Raw genomic sequence first — 21,204 nt, 5'->3', positions numbered from 1 at the left:
GATATCAAAAAGGACTTAACAGGATAGTAAACAGCTAATTATCTAAGATAATGATGCCAGAAAGTAATAGCAGCTTTTGTGATATTTTATTCAGTAGTGTTAAAAATGAATGCATGGGGTTCCAGAAGTCCTTTACCAAATAAGCTTTGTTGGCCCAAAGTTTCCTTTCTAAATTCAAGTTTAAAGTATGAACGCTGTACTTACTAACAGTTTTTGGTAGAAAAAAAAACAATTTGGGGTCAAATGTGTGTACAAAAATAATACAAAATCCAATTCAAACATTAAAGATTGAAAAGTGGTACAAAAGGTTCAAATTTCTTAATGCTATTCAAAATAGTGCCAATGCTACCTACATTTTTTCATCATCGAAAGTAAAATTCACACTACTCCTTTTTTCTGATCCACCGTCTGGTGGTTCATCAGGCTCCAGAAAAGCGCTGGCATTGAGCACACGCCGGAATCATTGGATTGGCATGCTACTGGATCCTCAGTCAGCCTTTGGTACCCTTTAAGACGCCTAGAAAGGTTGAAAAATCAAGGCCAGTCAGTGTTTTCCAACCATGTTAATGTTCACACAAATTCGCTTAATGATTAGGGGAAGGGGAAACCCGAAAAGCATTGCTTGAATAATTCATAATACTTCACAAATAATTAATGCCAACTGAATAAATCAGTGGATGCTTTAAAATGACTCACTTATACGCAAAAGCTACAGCAGCCATTGCTGATACGACAGTCAAGATCCCCAACAACAGGGCCGCGGCACCTGCAGATGTCAACCTGGAACCTGCTGAATGATATAATGGCACAATAACTCTAAAAGCCTTCTCTAATTTTGGATTGCCAAGCATGATGTTGCAACAGTAAATAACTTACCTATGTTTATGTTAACCCTGGCATTTGTGACAGCCATACTGACGTCATTCGCCATGGACACATTAATGCAGAAGGTTCCAGAGTCATTGAAGAAATGACGAAGGATGAGTTGGCAATCTGAAGATGGGCTCACGGCATTGCAGATGGTCATAACTGGTGCATGACAGTCAGCATCCGACACTATAGTGCACACTTCAGTGGGGATGCTAAAAAGACAAGGCTCATGAATTCTACAATTCATTAATATATTGCTTAAAGTGAGTCTGTGAAGTAAATACTACACAAAAACAAATGCTAATTTACGCAGGTTTCATGTTAAATTTAAGACTTTAAGACAATTTTAAGACTATTATGAATGAAATTTTTGACTTGCACAGGGCTAAATGCTAAGAATTTTTTTTCTGAATATCCCAGTAGTGAGGAAAGTAAAGATATGTTATATTTAAATAAATAGTAAAATATTACATTAATATTGGGATTGTTGGTGATTGTATGGGTGTTAAAGGCCAAATGGGTAGCTATACATGAACAAAGGAAAATTCAGACCTTTTAAAAAAGCTTTAAGACCTACAACACAATGTTTCAGTAGATTTAAGACTTTTTAAGGCCTAAAATTGAGCTTTTGAGATTTAAGACTTATTAAGACCCTACATGCACCCTGATGTTATATAATTTAGCTCTAAAAAGTATGATAGAATATGAAGAAATTCTAAATTGTATATTATTATTTTTGAGAAATTAACTTGTAGGTGTATTTTCATTGTAATTGTTTATGGTTACAATGATTGTTTTGAAGAAATGATGTAAAATCTATGATATAATGTAGCTTTTTTCACTGTTTTGTAGTTGTATTTACACAGTTTTTTAGTACTTGTTTATTTGTTTTGTTATGTGTTGTAGTAACTTGTTTTATGACATTTAGCAATCATTTTCTACCTAAAATGACACATACAAAACAAAACTTGACTGCTACTATCATTGTGCTGCGCATCAAGGATTGAGCTGTCTATACTCAGTTATGTGCTTCATAGCATTTGTGTCGGTGTGTTCATTCATTCATTAATTTTCCTTCAGCTTAGTCCCTTTATTCATCAGGGGTCGTCACAGCAGAATGAACTGCCACCTTATCCAGCATATGTATCTTCCAGCCGCAACCCAGCACTGGAAAAAACACCCATAAACACTCTTGCATTCACAGCCATGCACTACGGCCAATTTAGCTTATTCAATTCACCTATAGCCCATCTCTTAAGACTGTGGGGGAAACTGGAGCACCCAGAGAAAACCCATGCAAACATGGGGAGAACATGCAAACTTCACACAGAAATGCCAATTAACCCAGCCAGGACTCGAACCAGCAACCTTCTTGCTGCGAGGCGACAGTGCTAACTAGAGCCACCGTGCCGATCTGTCAGTACATTATTAGATTGTATTCTGCGCAAAAGACAGACCCTTCAGAAATCTCTCCTCTAAATTCACAAACTCTTTATAAGTATAAGAACTGATAGTTAGACGCTTATTTTGTTACCTAAAATAATCAAGTAAAACCTACTCAACAAAAATGTTTACTTTTTTAAAACTTAGTTAAAGGGTCAGTTCATGGAAAAATGAAAATTCTGTTATTAATTACTCACAGATCTTCAGATATTTTAGATGAAATCTGAGAGCTCTCTGACGCTTTATAGACAACAAGAGTCCAAAAAAGAAACTAAAACAATCAAAATCATTCATGTGACTTCATTGGTTCAAATGGAATCATCCAAAAGTTCCAAGAACACTTTTGTGTGCCAAAAAACCTGTAAAAACGACTTTAATTGCCAATGCCTTCCGTCTCAGGTCAAGGTGCATGTTTACTTGGATTTTCGCCTTATTAAAGTTGAACCACTGTAGTCACATTAAATGTTTTGACATGTTTTTGTTTCTTTGTTGGACTTTTAATGTCTCGGGACTGTTGCGGTCTTTGGAGGATGAGGGAGCACTCGGATTTCATCTAAAATATCTTAATTTGTGTTCAGAAGACGAATAAAGGTCTCAGGGAATTGGAATGACACAAGAGTAATTACACAGAATTTTAATTTCTGGGTGAACTCATTAGCTGTGTTTCTATCCGCCTATTTTTATGCGCATTTTGGATTTGCACATAAAAAATGGTTGACGGAAATGTCAAGATGAGCATACATTTTGAAAATGTGCATAAAAAGTGTATGCGCAGAACTGAGTAGGATAAACGTTTTTCATGTGATTTTGTTATAAGAGATTATGTGACAATGAAAATATGTGTGAATGGACAAACCAGCAGGCTGAGCACATTGTGAAACATCTAAAATGTTGTTTTGGTCATTTCAAAATCTATTAGTGTCTTTATATTATTAATGACCTACAGAATTGTAAAGAGCATCAATTCTCCAAGAGCGTCTCTGCTCCAAGTCTCATGCCTTCAAATGCCACCACGCATTCATTGCGTGTCTGCATTGTCTTCTGAGGCGCAAGTCATTTATTTAATTTCAACAGTTCACACTTAGGCCCAATCCCAACTCTATTTTTTACCCTTACCCCTTCCCCTTAGCCCTTATAACTGACTGTTACGAGGAAGGGCTTCAAAATTTACCCCTAAGAATTGGGACAGCACTACAGTACCTGCACACGTCATCATATGTCATCGCGATCTCATGCTTCAAATGAGATCAGACGATCGCGACTGCTCTAGTTATTCCAGTTGTGCTATTTTTTGGTGTTTATCTTCAGGAAATCACTGAAGGCATATATTATGTTATTATAATGATCTAAAGTGGCAATAAGACCGTAACTGTACTGTGTATTTACACAGTGGCCATATTCATCTGTGTAAACACACGAAAACAACATTATACTTTGTATAACATTTATTACATTATAGCAGACAGGGTATCCGAGTGCCATCGAGTGTCAGAATGTTGTGGGACTACTATACAGGAGTTATTATAATGGATTATAGATTGCGAAATTTAGCGGGTTTTTTTTTTTTTTTTAAAGCATGACAGTAAAACACGAACGCGGTTATGAATATATTAAAACATGTATTTGTTGGTTGTAAAAATACTTAATAATGACTAAAAATACTTATTTAAGGATTTCCTTTCTTCTGGGTTCAGCAATACTGCTGTTGTGGCAGGTGTATTCTGGGAAATTTTCTTACCCCTTGGTTTTGAGTGTAGTCCTGAAAAATCTTTGTTTGAAGGTCTATTCACCCCTTCCCCTTAGCCCTACGCCTTCAAGCTAAAGAGAATTGGGACACCCCTACCCCTTGGTGTGACGCACAAAACAAGTGGTAGGGGTAAGGGGAAGGGCTAAGGCCTAAGAGGTTGAATTAGGATTGGGCCTTAGATATTGCTTGATATTATACCAGGTCCGTCATTCTGTCCCGTGAGGGAACCCTGAGGTTGAGGATAATTGAGCCCAGGGCTCCCGCCTAGTCCATAAGAATGTAAGTGGGTCCGAGATCAGGTAGTTCTCGATAGCTCTCCTTGGTAAGGGAGGAAAAGGGGGAGATGGGGTGGATGGGGGACTCTTCAAAAACAAAGATAAGGGAACAAGGCAAGACGGGCTATTTATAGTGAGTTTGCAATAATCTAATCTGGTTTAATAATGATTGCAGATGAGAGACCAGCCACGATCAGTCATCATATCAAATGCTCCTCTTGAAATTTTGATATTTGGCGCCAGTTTATCAGCAAGTGACGATTTTGTTCTTTTTGACTCCCTGGATGTAAACACTGCTTTATTTGCAAATTTTTAATGCGATATTAAAGTTTTGGGCATACATGTAATTAAAATTTTTGGATACTGACTTAAAAAGCACAAACAAAAAACTAGAGAAGATCACGTGCTTATAACTGAACACAGTATTGTATCAGCTCCGTATACTGCACCAATCAGATGAATACCGAGACACTATAAATAACCAGAGTTTTCCATTCCAGTCATCTTCGTCTTGAAGAATCCCTCCATCCACCCCTACTTCTGATTGGGCGGCACAGCGGCCCAGAGGTTAGCACTGTCACCTTAAAGCAAGAATGCAACTGGTTCTGTCCCTTACCATGCCCGTCTGTGTTTCTGTGCAGAGTTTGCTTGTTCTCCCCCTGCTCGCATGGGTTTTCCCCAGGTTTATCAATTTCCTCCCACCATCCAAAGACATACACCAGTAAATTGACTACTCCATAACAGCAAACTCTTCTCAGCCGACTCTTCTCAGCCAATTATATCTTAGCACGTTCACAAGCAGGGGAGTCTCAAGACTTACCTGAGCTCAAACTCCCCTCTCGCCCTTCAAACTGGAGGGAGCCCCTGGCTCGAGGATATCCTGAGCTAAGGGTTCTCCCCCCGGGCAGCATGCCATATACGCTTTATTATCAATCATAAGCTAAGTGTGAACTCTTGAAAGAAGATTTTCTTTTTCTCAGTGTATATTTTGTGCATGTTTTCGGAGATCTCACCTTCCTTGGCAAGAAACGGTGAAATCCACAGCATTCTGCTCCATCTCTGTTAGCAGAAAGCCATCAGCTACAGCCACCTGGACGATCTGCACACTCTCAATGCCCTCTGAACAAACAAACATACATCATTCTTCAAGGCCGATAGCGTAACGCAAATAAACATGAGCTGACAAAGAGAGGAGGCTCACCGATAATCTCGATATCAGTTGAGAAGGATCCATATCGGTAAATCACACAGCCGTTTATGTTTGGGGCCTGACGCTTTATTATCGACACATGGGCTTGGTTTTCAATAGACTCATCCTCCACCATCACCATGTCTGTGGCTGATGATTTGGAAAATAATTTTTTATATTTATAAAAACTGTTTTGTTTATATTATTACATTTGATGAAATATCTCTATTGAAAAAATAAGAATAAAGAATAATAACTTACCAGTTGCCTTCAGTGGTGTGTTTGTCACAGTATTCAGTGTTTCAGACATCTTAAATTCAGGTACAAGATCAACAACCTGCCTCTCAAGGCTGGATTTTGATGGATCTCCATTTGTAGGTGCAGGTGGAACAGTTTTCATTGCAGATACAGGTGTGGATTTCACAAAGGGTGCTGAAAAATGTCTGGTAGGATGATCTGTTGAATCATGAAGTAAACGATCAACACTTTTACTTTAGCTGGAATATCCAAGAATAAAAATGGAAACTGACTTTTTCCCCTCATAATTCTGACTATGAAATCTTGCGGATGACTTTCAGACAACGTCAGAATTGCAAGAAATGCTAAATGTTAGTAATGTTTATTGTAAATGATACTTATATTTAGCCTATACACTACAATGAGGTCTAAATCTGCTGTAAAAAGCAGAGCAGTTGAGGGTTTATACATTTACATAACATTATACTGAGCCCAAACCGATTTATTTCTTTTTTACAAAATGAATGTAGTTAAACCATTGTAGTTAAACCACAAATTCATTATGATTTTGCTCCACTAACCATAGTTTCACTGTGCTATTCATTAGAGATGCACTGAAATAAAAATAAAAAACTTTAGGCCAAAACCTAAACTTCCAGATGCATTTGGCTGAAAAATGAAGTCAAAAATGCAATAATTTCATAAGACTTTTTACATGATAACATTAATAACCAATGAAATAACCACATTTTATTGACAGAAAAATGTTATTGACAGCAAAGTAGTGCTACTGCAAGAGGCAGCAATAAGTAAACTACGTAAAAAAAGTCCTTCCGAGGTATTATTTGAGTGGATTTTTTCGGTGAGCATGCGCAGATCATACGTAGTGAAGTATAAATGTACATGAGCAGAATATACTCATAGTAGAATATTATGCTATTTTAAATTAGCATACATAAGCTCATCCATAACATGCTCTGTTTCTCTTGTCTTTGGTCCTTGCACAGCAATAAACCACCCTTGCGTGATGCAAGCCATTGAAATGAATGGATTTCATAGCGCACTGCTTTCCGTGTCCACTGTGAAACCACTTTACACAGTGCAGTGACAACGGCTGGAGAGAGACTGAAACCAACCAGCTCACAAAACACTGCTACACAGACATTTTAGCTTATAATTTCAGCTATTTTTCTCTTTCAGGTGATAATTGGCTAATAATTTCTTCGGCCAAAAATTCAGTGCATCCCTAGTGTTCATAATAAAACAGAGGATAGTAATCCATTCATCAAGAAAACATACTTAATACACATGTACTATAATAAAAGCATGATTCATTTTCATAAGGGTGGGCAAGTTCTATTTGTAGGACATCAGACTACAAGTTCATTGATCAGAACATTTCCTTTTAATATTTAAATATATATAGTAGTAAATTGTAGTTAAAGATATATCATTTGCATACTTTGTCCAGCAGTGTAAAGAGTGAAAGCATGCAGTGCACCTGTAGCGAGGTGTTCGCTGGGGTGTTTGGGGCTCTCAGAGGTGAAGGTGTTGGCAGTGGATCCTTCAACTGGAGGATTCGGTGGACCTGAACAAGACGGATCTGGAATAGCTGCCTGTACGACGACTTGCGGCTTGAAGACCCCAGATGCAATGTAAGTGTGTGTGACGGTGGATTCCCTGGATATTACAGTGCCACTGCCATCCCCGAAGTTCCAGTTGAAAGTCACGTCAGATTTGCTCAAGTACTCACTGGGGTCGTGAAGGGTGATGCTGAAGGCCACTGCTCTGTTCTGGACGAATTTGTGATCACCTTGGTCTTTGTCGTTTACCTGAGTCAGAGAAACCGCAAAGGGAATCTGGTCTAGAAATAAAGGGATGAAATAAAGTATAATGTCACTCAGGGTATGCTTACAAGAAATTGTGTACTAAATTCTTTGCTGCTTTTTGCACGATTACCATTTAAACAGCTAAAGTTTTCACTATGCGACAGACCAGTAGATGGCAATCTACATGTGTTGTCATCTAAATTAATAGCCAAAATGCAGAAAAAACACGTAGTGAAAACCCATAACACTGGCTATTAAATAAAAAATGAACATATTTCATTGAAGTTATATGCCTTCATAATCTTTAATAAAAACAAGAGACAACTCTTGTTTCTTGTGTGAGAGTGGGACTTGCCAACCACATGAGATTAACCAAAGGACCCTTTTCGCAAGACTGTTATGAAGCATTTAATGGTCATCATTATCTTAAATACATGAAAGTTCATAACACTTTGCATGTTTATAACACTTTACATTGACAGACGAGGACTGGAATGAGGCTATATATAGAATCTATAGATCGTCTGTTTGTGCTAGACATAGCCTTATTCAATTTAAAGTGGTACATAGACTTCGTCTTTCCAAGTTCAAGCTGGCAACGATGTAGTCCTCTGTTGACGCCATCTGTACAAGATGCAAGCAGCCCCCTGCTACATTAGCCCATATGTTTTGGTTATGTCCCAGATTATCTGAATTTTAGTCAAAATGTTTTTAGAATATTTTGTAAAGACGTTGATGCAAATTCCTTAACTTCTGTCTTTGGTATTGTATAAGAAAAAAATAACAATTTGTCAAAAAGTGAATTGGGCTGCATTGCTTTTACTTGATTTTAATCAATTGGAAACTATCATTTCCCCCTTCTGTTAAACAGTGGGCCAACGATGTGTTGCATTTCCCTAGTCTGGACTTAATTTAAATGGTTCCAGGTCCAAGTTCACTGATGTGCTTTCATAAATTACTTCCAAAGCTACATGGAATTGTAAGTGGACTAAATGATGCTGATGCTGTCAGGTTTTGCTAGTATTGTACTGATGTTGTCTTCATTTTTTATCTTTGTTTATATGTACACAATGTTAAAGCACTATGTTTGTATATATGTTGTGTTGTTAGTTATGTTGATTAATGAATGTATGTTTTTTTGACTATTTAAATAAATTAAAAGGGGAAAAGGGGGAAAAAAGTATTGTTATGTAATTATGTATGTATTATATCATTGTGTCAAATTAGAAAGAATAAATTACCGCTGTGTAAGATGTTTCTAATGCAGCGTCTATGAGGAAATTTATGAGAGTAAATTTGACATTGTTCTTTCTTCCGGCTGCCGTTATCAGTCTCACACCAGTTTTTTTTTTCTGAAAGTCCTAATAAAACAATTGTGGCATTTTTGTTTCATTATTTTAGCAAATGGGATTGTTGCGGCACGGTGGCGCAGTGGGTAGCACAATCGCCTCACACCAAGATGGTCGCCGGTTTGAGCCCCGGCTGGGTACGTTGGCAAATTACAGAACTAATATTTAGTTGTAGATGCATTATTTTTAAAACTTGTTGAGTCAAATCAAAAAACTTTTGTCACCCAGAAACAGGTATTTCAGTCAATAATGAACAAACTGCATCCCACAGATTCTGTCAGTTTTGCGGTGTCAGTCATTAATTCTCCTTCAGCTTACTCCCTTTATTCATCAAGGGTCGCCACAACGGAATGAACTACCAACTTATCCATTATATGTTTTACACAGAGGATGCTCTTCCAGCCGCAACCCAGTACTGAAAAACATCCAAACATACTGATTTAGTTTATTCCATTCACGTATAGCACATGTCTTTGGACTGGTGGGGGAAAATGGAGCACCCAGAGGACAACGCCACGCCAACACGAGGAGAACATGCAAACTACATACAGAAATGCCAACTGGCCAAGCTGAGGCTCGAACCAGCGACCTTCTTGTTTGCGACCGATTGTAGTTTTGGGTTTTGCTTAATAAAATAAATGTATTATGTCACCACCAAGTTTTCACTTGGGTTATGGCAAGGGCACTGAGCGGGCCACACCATTACCTCAATTCTTTTTGCCTGAAAACAAGATGTTGCTTGCTTTATTGCTAATAACTGTGGTTCAAGATGTGTGTGTATAAGTGTAAGTATAAACACACATAAACACTCAATCAAATTAGAAACAACAGGGAAATATAATAGAAGTCATTAAAATTAATAGAATTAATCATCTTCTATTTAGGGCAGCACTTTTGCTCAGTAGTTAGCACTGTCGCCTTACATCAAGAAGGTTGCTGGTTCAAACCCCGGCTGGGTCAGTTGGCGTTTCTGTGTGGAGTTTGCATGTTCTCCCAGTGTTGGCATGGGTTTCCTCCAGGTATTCTGATTTCCCCTACAGTCCAAAGACTTGCGCTATAGGTGAATTGAATAAGCTAAATTGGCCGTAGTGTATGTGTGTGAATTAGTGTGTATGGATGTTTTCCAGTGTTGGGTTTCGGCTGGAAGGGCATACGCTGCATCAAACATATACTGGATACGCTGGCGGTTCATTCCACTGTGGCGACCCCTGATTAATAAACTCAGCCAAAAACACAATTAATGAATGACATGAAACTGTAAAAGAATTATTTGTTGTACTCGCCGATTCACTGCGCTCCAAGTTTACTCACCTATGACGACTTCTGCTACTGAAAAAAAACATGTAAAAAAAAGGGTCCATGGCAAACCACAACCATCTAATCAATTCCTCACTGACAATCAAGTCTCACCCTTAATTTACTTCTGATCAACGTTTGTTAGTTTCATTCGGGTAAATAGCTAAAAGGAAAAAAATAACATTTGCAAAAAAAAGAAGAAATTTAAATCTGTAAAGGCTAAATTTATTTTAATATTGGGAATGACATCAGTAATTGTTATAATAAAATAAACAAAAAAACTATATATTTTAATCCAGAGATACTGAATGATCTCTAAAATTTCCATAGCTGTACACCACAATAAGAAACAAAAAGACCATCTTAAAGGCACAGTGTGTAATTTTCACCACTACAGGGACCATATTCACAACAAACAAAGGTATGGTGAATAGTATGGTGAAGCCATATTCATATTCATAGCCAAACCATATTCACAACAAACAAAGGTATGGTGTATAGTATGGTGAAGCCATGGCTGAGTGTGGACTCATGAGAGTTGTGGTCTTCATTACATCCTACTAGACTCCTGCAGAAATCGTGTTCATAGATAAGCTAAAGAAAGGGTATTTAAACTCAGTCCTGGAGGGCCGGTGTCCTGCTTCTGTGCGTTTAGCTCCAACTAGCTTCAATACACCTGCCAGGGAGTTTCTAGTACATCTGGTAAAAGCTTGAATAGCTGGTTCAAGTGTATTAGGATTGGTGGACGATGAAGGTTGGAGCTAAACTCTTCAGGACACCGGCCCTCCAAGACCAAGTTGCTTTCGCTCATCCATGAACATGATTTCTGTAGGAATCACACAGAATGTAAAAGGTTTGGACACACCTGAGCTAAAGTATTGAACACTTCATCATTATCTATTTTTAAATCACTTCTTTAAAAGTAACTTTTTAGCTTGGCTTTTTAAGATTATTTTAATAGTCCTTTCTACTGCTACATTTGACATTTTTACAGACGTTTCTCTTGCCTTATTTCTGTTTTTATATTCTGTCTTTTTATTTTTACCTTGTCTTATGTACAGCACTATGGTCAGTCTTGTGACTGTTTTTAAATGTGCTCTATAAATAACTGAACTTGAATTTGAAGTATTTAACACTTATTATTACGGCAGTAAGAAGTAGAGTAAAGGCTCCTACAAACCGGGACGTTTTAAGTTTGCGTTTATCATCAGCGATTTACGAGGCGTTTTTCAGTGTTCAAATCCAAGCGCTTTTCACTGGCGTCAAGCTGAAGACTATGCTAAATCACTCTTTTGACGTTAGATGGTGCTGCACAATTTTAAGCTTCTGACATCCACTTATAACAGAGAAGAAGAGGAGGAGAGGAAGTTCACACGTTTGTTTATTGACCTTATTCTCAGTAGACGAGCGGGCGCTGCCATTTGAATCTTTTTGGCACGAGACTTCCGGTCTCATTCACTTCCATTCATTTTTAGACATTAAAAACTGCTCGTTTCGCTGTTTGATGTTGCAAACTGATATTTCCTTGTTATATTATTCTACTTGGTCTGTATAGTCATGCAAACATTTGTTTGTAGAGCAAGTAGTTTGACCGTTTTTTGCCGTTTATTATTCCTTGTCATTTCTCCCATAGGCGACTGAAACGGAAGTTCTAAGACAATCGCGAAAACAGGCGCACTTCCGCATTTTAGAATAAGGTCAATAAAGTTACTGGTGACTCGAACAAGCATAGATGGTTCAAGCAGCAGCTCCAGCTCTAGCGATGAAGAAATGATTATTGTTCACAGAGCAATAAGCAGCTCTACGTTCATATGGCCTCTGGGCATCTTATTCAATGTGCGCTCGCTTTGATAGTTTTGCGCTTGAGCGCCTCCAAGTGCTGTTTACTGTAACTTCAGCAGCTTCGTGCACGTGAACAAAAATGCTGGTCTGATTGGTGGAGAAGGTTTTGACGCCAACAAAAAAACGAGCATGAGGCTTTTTTTTTTAAAATGACGATTTTGCGCCTGGCGTTTTAGGCGTTGGTGTGCACGTTCACATTGACGCCCTTTATTTAGTTACGAGGCGTTAAACGTCGACGGACAACGTGAGCAAAAAACATCTTGGTGTGCACGGGCCTTAAGGCTAAAAGATGGCGAAGGGAAAGCAAAACGCTGAGCAACTGCTGATGAGAGATGAGTGTGATGTGGAATAAAAGCAGCAGAGCTTTTATTATTCCACAATACAACACTTCCAGTTCTTCCTAGTGATTTCATGGTCACCCTGTTTTACCAAAGTACACACATTTTAGGGTTCTGTTATAATGTTGCTCAGTGCAGTCTAATAAAACACACAGCATATCAAAAAAGCATGCTGTTTCCCTGTTTTCTAAAACCAAACCGGAAATCGAGTGTTTGTGACATCATTAGCGTGAACACACAACACAAGGCCCGTTGTCACTAGTTAAAATTGCTTATTTATATTTTAATGAAAAGATCGTACATATTTGCCCTTTAACTTTTGCTTGATGCCAACATTTGAGTTAGACTCACCAATGATCGAGAACTGTGTGGATGCAAATCCAATGGGGATGAATCTGTCTTTTTGCCTGTAGTGATAGATGACAACATCCATTATATAAGAGCCCAGAGGAACATCATCAGTGTCGATGGTCAGCGAAGAGGAAGGACCGTCGCAAACCTGCCAGTATTTGCCTGTCAAACGCAAGAGGAGATGCTGAAGTGAATACACCAGGTGTAAAAGTGCACCTTGCAGTACAGCAGTTGCTTTCCTTACCCCAGGTTTTCCATACAAACACATATGGAGGTGGCTTGTCTCCCTGTCTGGAAAAGAGATGAGCATTTGGAGACACAGCGTTCCATGAGTTTTCCTCAGGATACACGGGCTCGCCTTCGTGAAACTGTGTGCCTAAATTAGAAAAGTTTCCATATTATTAAGATGAAATTGTGCTTTGTAAATAGTCTGAGATTAGGATCATAGAGAAAATACCATTGATGGTGCAGTTTTTTGCCCAAACAACTTGTCCATCAGGCAGGACCTTCTGGTTATGAGGGAACACGATGTCAATGGTGAAGCTGATTTTTGCACCGGTCAAGGTAGGAGCATCATTTCCCACATCAAACTTCAGCTGGCCACCTGTAGAAATGCACATTATGCATATGTGCTATTAAAAATAGGAGTCCTAAAAGAGGATTTTTGCCGTGATGCCACTGAAAAATCATTTTGGGTCCACTAAAAATAGTACTGTTCCAGAAATTTCACTTTAATAAAGACCGTCATATTATGAATGTGAAACTTCCTTTAATAAATGTACTGTGTATTTATTATTAGCTATAGCCAGTGGTCTTCAGCATTTGTATTCAACTTATTTATGTTTTACTAAAATAAATAAAAGCATTATGTACATGTAAAACTTTATTATGGATTAAGTGAAAATAAAATATGGACATCTGCCAAAAATACAATGCAGGGGTCAAATTAAGAGATATTTCTTTTAAGTGATGAAGATTTTGATTTGATTAGTAATGTGCATTGCTAAGCACTACAAATAGTAAGTTTTAAAAAAGAGATTTACTCAATATTCAGATTTCTTTGAACCTTCAGATTCCTGATTTCAAATAATTATATCTCAGCTAAATATTGTCCTATACTAACAAACATATTTATTAACAAACGCTTATATATATTCAGCTTTCATGTGTTGTATAAATCTCCATTTGAAATCAACATCAACACTTATGACCGGTTTTGTGGTTCAGGGGGACATACTGTATAACGATTCATATTGAGAAATATTCACGAGTGTGATTATGGCTGTCATGATAAACAGGGTTTCATCAAGTCAAATTTAAGACTTTTTAAGACCCTTTTAAGACCATTATCAATTAAATTTAAGACGTATGCAGACGCATTTAGACGTACTTACAATGTAATTCTAATGTAATTATTTCTTAGTGACATACTTTCAAAACGGAAGTTATAGTTGCATTTTTTCCATATATATATATATATATATATATATATATATATATATATATATATATATATATATATATATATATAGTTATCATTTGGTGGGAGGGCTTTTAGCTGCATAGCACCACAGTTATGGAATTCCCTGCCGTTAGATATTTGTTAGGTGGACTCTATCTCCAATTTTACATCCCAGGGTAAAACCTTTCTGTTCAGAATTGATTTTAATGACTTTCTGGACACACGCACACACACATATATACAGTTGAAATCAGAATTATTAGCCCCCCTTTGATTTTTTTTTTTCTTTTCCAAATATTTCCCAAATAATGCTTAACAGAGCAAGGACATTTTCACAGTATGTCTATTAATATTTTTTCGTCTGGAGAAAGTCTTATTTGTTTTATTTTGGCTAGAATAAAAGCAGTTTTATATTTTTTAAAAGCCATTTTAAGGTAAAAATTGTTAGCCCCTTTAAGCTAATTTTCCCCCCCAATAGTCTACAGAACAAACCATCGTCATACAATAACTTGCCTAATTACCCTAACCTACCTAGTTAACCTAATTAACCTAGTTAAGCCTTTAAATGTCACTTTAAGCTGTGTAGAAGTGTCTTGAAAGTTTTCTAGTCAGATATTATTTACTGTCATCATGGCAAAGATAAAATAAATCAGTTATTGGAGATGAGTTATAAAAACTATTATGTTTAGAAATGTGTTCTCTGTTAAAAAAATAAACAAGGGGCTGATAATTCAGGGGGGCTAATAATTCTGCCTTCAACTGTATTTATTTATTTTTTAAATGATATGTTTAACATGGTTAAAAGTATATTTATTATGCAGGCAATTACTTAAATAATCAAAACTATATATTAGTTGGCTTTTGGTCAAATTTGATCGAGTATAACTTCTATTCAACCTGCGTTTCAAAATGTGTGTCTGTTATAAAACCTTAAGTTTTATGCCTAATTATAAATATTATTACATATACTCCCCTTTATTTCTGTAAATAGTTTTTTGTATGAATGGAAGATAAAGTAGAGGGATATATTGTTCTGTAATTATCATTAGGAACAGTGTAATTGTTTTTAGTTTTCTTTTCTTGATTTCAGGATGGATTGTTGGAGATTAGATGAATGTCAGCCCGATTGGGTAGCTTTACTTGGATAGAGGAAAATGTAAGACCTGTTTAAAATGATTTAAGACACACAACACAATATTTCAGTAAATTTAAGACCTTTTAAGGTCTAAAATTTTGTTTTAAACCTTTTCAAGAAACTCTGATAAAACCACACACGTCATGATTGTGCAAAGTACAATGCGATCCTGGAATAACATCTCTGTTGAATCTGGAATGACATTTCTGTTCTAAAATGTAATGCATACCAATTCCCTACCCCTAATAATAGTTGAATAATAATCATGTAGAAATGCATAAATCTAACTGTAAGCCTCAACCACATAAACTGTAAACGTATCCCTTAATTCTGATTGGCTGATTGAAATGTTGTTCCAGAGTCAACATAGATGTTAATTCAAGAACATGTCCTGTTTGGTGAAATCAGGTAAGCATAAAACCACAATTATCTGTCAGTCCTATAACTTTTGCTCATGTAAATCAACATGAGGAATCAAACCTTTTAGTTCAGGGGTTCTCAACTGGTTTGGCCATGGGACCCACATATTTACATGGTCATCAAGCCGCTACCCAAATTTTTAGGAACTATAATACAATTTTAGGAATTATAATTAGTTTGTATTTATTTGTTAACATACACAAGTAGTGACAGATAAATCATAAGAACATCACCAAGGCTTACAAATAAACAATATTTTATTGCTGTCATTTAACAAAATGTATCAAAAAATAGAAATATTACAAAGTAAAAACGACAAACACTGTAAACAGTGGTTAGGGTAAGGAAAGGTTCAGTTGCCATGAACTAAACAGTAATAAAACATGTTGTCTGGTTTCTAAATGTCATTTTAATTTAGAAGGTTTCATGCTCTAACGTGAAAAGTCAAAATAAAAGTCAAAATAAGTAAAAAATTAAACTTTTGTTGTTGTTTTTACCACACGCTCCGCGACCCACTGAAAATGTTCCCGCGACCCGCCAGTTGAGAAACACTGTTTTAGTTTGAGCTTGTTAACAACTTTCTCTACTATTTCAGCTCCAGAAATGCTACTAGAAATGAACAAAAAGCAACAGTTGTAACACATGCATTGTATTTTTATGTTGATGCAAGTGTACAGTTTAGACAAGACGTTTCTTTTTCCTTCTTATTAAATAAACTGGGGCAGTGCGGTGGCTCATTGGCTATCACCTTCACCTTACAGCAAGAAGGTCGCTGGTTCTAGTCCCCTCTGGGTCAGTTGGCATTTCTGTGTAAAGTTTGCATGTTCTTCCCTTGTTCATGTGGGTTTTCTCCAGGTGCTTTGGTTTCCCCCACAGTCCAGAGACATGCGCTATAAGTGAATTGAATAAACTAAATTGGCCATAGTGTATGAGTGTATGTGAATGAGTGTGTATGGGTGTTTCCCAATACTGGGTTGCGGATGGAAGGACACCCGCTGAGTAGAACATATGCTTTAACAGATGGCAGTTCATTCTGCAGTGGTGAACCTCTGAAATAGAGACTAAGCCGAAGGAAATTGAATGAATGAATAAGTAATTTGGTCTTACCCATCCAGCTGGTTTTGTAGCGTGGGTCTCCATCATTCCAAACTGGGAACCGCTTTGTATTCAGTGTCTGATACTGATTGAATCGGGAATTGGAGTTGCTTCGGTCAGCTTGTCCTTAAGTATAGAAGCATAATCAGAAAATCACTATGAGGTCAACTATAGAGAAAGTGCACTGAAACACTCGCTCAGTCACAAGATGAAAGTCTTTGATTGGTTGGTGGAGCGAGTGAGAGGCGGGGCATGAGAGCAGATCTAAATCCTGTGCATGTGACGGTCAGCTGTATGGGGGATCAGATTTTTGGCTTCATTAAAGACCATATGAAAGATGGCTTGCTCTCTGAATAAAGCGCATAAGCTAGCATAACTCAACATTTGAATGCAATGCTACTGAAACCTATAAACGGATAGTGCTGTGCAAGACAAAACCATTATTGCTCATTATTTTTATTAAGCTATAACAAAAGTAATGCACTTAGAGACATTCATTAAAAAAAAAACTTGTAAGACGTTTTGATTATAAGCTAATATGAGCAGGTCGAGGAGATCAGGATGTGGTCATGCCGTATTAAATCTGCCCCTAGGGAATTTAAGGAATTGTAGATGGGCAGGTTTAAACTAAATGACCATTCATCCACACAGAACTATCAAGCCGAGGCACTGAAATATCCTCCAGCAACACTATTAATGCTTAACTTTTTTCTTTTGACTTTAATGATGTCCAAAACTATTTTCAATGTAGTTAAATATCAAATAAGCCAATACACAACAACTTTCCAATAATCAAACACACAACAATATGATGTAAACTACAAAGACATGGATATTCAATCATTTTAATCTAATATACACCTATATAAATAATAAGGAAACAGTGTTTACTTACTTGTTAATCCCCCGGACAAACTGGATAATATGAATATTGTAGAGAATAGCTTCATTGTGTCACTTTGTTGGCACTTTAAAGACTTTCAGCTCCACAGGCATGACTCTTTATAAAGCCACGTCTGAACGGCTCCTCCCATCACCTAATACCATTCTCTCTCTCTCTCTCTCTCTCTCTCTCTCTCACACACACACCTGCAATATTCTCTGATAATCCTGAGCAAGATTTTATGATGAATTAATAATTGCGCAAATTACATGAATTGATTGCACTAAATTAAAATTCGCAGCTGTCAGTTAAAGGAATAAAAAATGTATAAACTTTTGTAGATGCACAAAACATTTTTTTAAATCTCTGTTGTCGATGTGGTTGTATTTAATAGCTGCAGAAATGTCTTGATAATGCATTTTTTTTGTACTGAAATGTATTGTAATGCTCTTTTTGTTGTACTTTCCTCATGTGCAATCAAGCTTTCACAACTGCAGAAGTACATGCCCTCCAGAAGCAAATGCAGCCTGTCTGTATCACAGAAAAAAACAAGTTTTCCAGAACTTTCTCTCTAACTGTTCCTTGCTTGTGAACTGATCCTCCGTACAATCAAGTAAATGCTCAAATAAGTGTTCATGGACGATTTTTTAGGATCTTGAGTGTTATCAGGGCTTCATTTGAGATGGATTTGGGAATGCTTGGATATTCCACCAAGCAGGGATTAGATAATGAGAAGATTCTGCAACATGTTTTGTTTTTATCTTCCTGCAGGATGCAGGTAAGACTGGATTTCAGCTGTCACCTTGGGTGTTTTAATTGAGGTAAAATTAGTTTTATATTCGCACATTCTTTCAGTGACAGCTCCATACATTGTTTACCATGGTACTTTGAATATTATAACTGAAATCACAAGTAAGTATGAAACAACATTAGCAATATTTAATTAACTGTGAACAATGTTGTACTTTGAAGGATTAGAGGGCTGCTAAAATGATTTAACTAAATTTAGAATTTGCAATGAATACTTTTCTGAAATTATATTATTAAGCAGTAAGTCTGAATGTCCAAATATAAAACCAACGTTAGCTCAATTAAAAACACTCAAGGGACAGCTGAAACCCAGTCTTACCTGCATCCTGCAGGAGGGTGAAAACAAAGCAATTTTCAGAACCTTCTCATTACACTGATCCCTGCTTGGTGGAATAATCTTCCCAAATCCCTCTGAAATGAAGCCCTGATAACACTCAAGATCCTAAAAAATCGTCCATGAACACTTACCTGTAACACACTAAGAAGAAAACTTAAGCAGGATTTCCAGAGCTAAAATCTTACCTCATGTTTGTTCTTAACATTCCCGGGCAAGTAAAATATTAGTCTAACATTTCAATTTACAGTAGTACTGGTTTGACCTATTGAAATAAATTAATGAAAAATATTGCAGTCTTAAGTCATTCTTTCCCCCAGGGTTTGCTGTTGTTTACATCCCAGACGAGTGAGGCGGGTATGACCACATGTAGGCGCAAACCACTGGAAATCCAGAACCTTCGCGTTCATGGTTCCTTGCAGGTGGAATGATCTCCATCCGGAAAAAAATTAAATAAACTTAAAAATATTTACAGATGACAGAGATACGTCAATCTTTCACGTGCAAACTACTGAGAAAAAAGAAAGAAAAAACAAGAAAAATCTTCCCAACCCTCCCTGGAAAAAAGACAAATCCCTGAAAATGTATATTCGGTGAGATTTTAGCTGCATATAGGCCTAGGTTACTAAACATGTGCATTGGCTTTTTCCTAATTCCTCCTTGTTTTAGCTTGTAATTAAAAAAGTGTATGTGTAATATTAAAAACCAAACAATTTATTATTACATAAATTTGTATTTTTGTTTATTTATCTTAATCAATCGCTTGTAGTGCTCATCATTTGTAAAACGCTTTGAATAACCGTCTAATTAAGTCCATTTTAAGCCCTAAACGTAAAGATTCTCATCTCAAATATAACCTAATTCAACAAGTTTTTTTTTTTTTTTTTTTTTGCTATTAATAAAAGCTGCTTTTGTTTAAGACTGCAAACGGTTGATTTGACATCTTGGGCTTATTTTTACTTTGAGGGTCACATTAAGATTACAGGCTCTTTTCCAAGCTGAGCTTCTTCTAATGAGGAATGAAGCTGGAAAGTGTTTTCATGTGATATCAGTGGAGCTGGACATCTGACAAGCTTTGTTTCTTAACCGGGTCAGTGGTCATATGCACCTTACACCTATTTTTATGAACATTTTTATGACCCCCGCCCCTTCCATCATACAAAAAAAAAAAAAAAACTGTTATGGTGCTTGCATGCATGTGTTAACTTTGCTGTGTAATGCAAACTAAGAGGAAATTGTGTCAGATTTACTATATGCGGCTGGTACAGAATCAGAGCCAGATCAAGAATGGCTGACTGTAAGAACAATGGAGTCTGTTCATTCACTCTGAACACAGCAAGAATCCTGTACAGTCTCTGAATACTAATGCACAGAGGTTAATGGGTGCATCTGAGCACTTTTTTTGGTGAAAATGAGATATAAATATTACAATATAAATATCATTGTTTTAAAAAATACATTGCAATAATAATGATGATGGGGAAATGCTCTTAAAGGGATAGTTCACCCAAAAATTTTATTTACTCACCATTTGCTCTCTCAAGTGGTTCCAAACCTTTACAGGTTTCTTTGTTCTGTTGAACAGAAAAATATATATTTTGAAGAAAGCTGAAAATATATAAAACAAGTACACTACTTGACAAAAGTCTTGTCGTTGATTCCAGTTGTAATAGCATTAAATAATAGCTTGACTTCTGGTTGATCATTTTGAAAAGTGGCAGAAGCTAGATTTTTCCAATGAATCATCTGTTGGACTGCATCCCAATCACCACAAATACTGCATTAGACCTATTGGAACCCACACGGACCCAAGATTCACAGAGAAAACAGTCAAGTTTGGTAAAGGAAAAATCATGGTTTGGGTTACATTCAGAATGGTGGTGTGCGAGAGATCTGCAGAGTGGATGGCAACATCAACAGCCTGAGGTATCGAGACATTTGTTCTGCCTATTACATTACAAACCACAGGAGAGGGCAAATTCTTCAGCAGGTTAGTGCTCTTTCTCATACTTCAGCCTCCACATCAAAGTTTATGAAAGCAAAGAAGGTCAAGGTGCACCAGGATTGGCCAGCCCAGTCACCAGACATGAACCTTATTGAGCATGTCTGGAATAAGATGAAGCAGGTATTAAAGATGAATCCAAAGAATCTTGATAAACTCTGGGAGTCCAGCAAGAACACTGTTTTTTTGCCATTCCAGGTGACTTTGCAGAGATGCATAGATGCAGTGCTCCAAGCTCATGGGAGTCAAACACAATATTAACTTATTTTCCACTGCACCATGACTTTATTTCTATAC

The 21,204-nt window shown here is 36.9% G+C and overlaps 1 protein-coding gene across 2 annotated transcripts; it reads right to left on the bottom strand.

Moving 5' to 3' along the window:
- Nucleotides 1-67: 67 nt before the first annotated feature.
- On the bottom strand, nt 68-17,860 carry pmelb (premelanosome protein b). 2 transcript variants are annotated; one of them, XM_087305895.1, is made up of 12 exons: nt 17,774-17,860; nt 16,891-17,004; nt 13,224-13,370; nt 13,011-13,142; nt 12,767-12,928; nt 7,263-7,625; nt 5,786-5,980; nt 5,537-5,674; nt 5,349-5,454; nt 877-1,082; nt 697-787; nt 68-517 (listed from the first exon to the last, which is right to left on the bottom strand). In XM_087305895.1, the coding sequence occupies exons 1-12, from the start codon at nt 17,826-17,828 to the stop codon at nt 379-381; spliced, it is 1,848 nt and encodes a 615-aa protein (XP_087162021.1). In that variant the 5' UTR covers nt 17,829-17,860; the 3' UTR covers nt 68-378.
- Between the last annotated feature and the right edge of the window lie 3,344 nt (nt 17,861-21,204).

The sequence above is a fragment of the Danio rerio genome, chromosome 23 (genome assembly GCF_052040795.2).
Source record: "Danio rerio strain M-AB ecotype USA chromosome 23, GRCz13ab, whole genome shotgun sequence".
NCBI classification, from domain to species: domain Eukaryota; kingdom Metazoa; phylum Chordata; class Actinopteri; order Cypriniformes; family Danionidae; genus Danio; species Danio rerio.
This window is presented reverse-complemented; position numbering and strand designations above follow the sequence as displayed.

Coding starts and splice junctions, on each gene's coding strand:
- pmelb (XM_087305895.1), bottom strand. CDS start 17,828: ATGAAGCTATTCTCTACAATATTCATATTATCCAGTTTGTCCGGGGGA. Junction 13,143..13,223: donor AAAAAACTGCACCATCAATG/GTATTTTCTCTA, acceptor TTTCTAATTTAG/GCACACAGTTTCACGAAGGC. Junction 12,929..13,010: donor GTTTGTATGGAAAACCTGGG/GTAAGGAAAGCA, acceptor TGCGTTTGACAG/GCAAATACTGGCAGGTTTGC.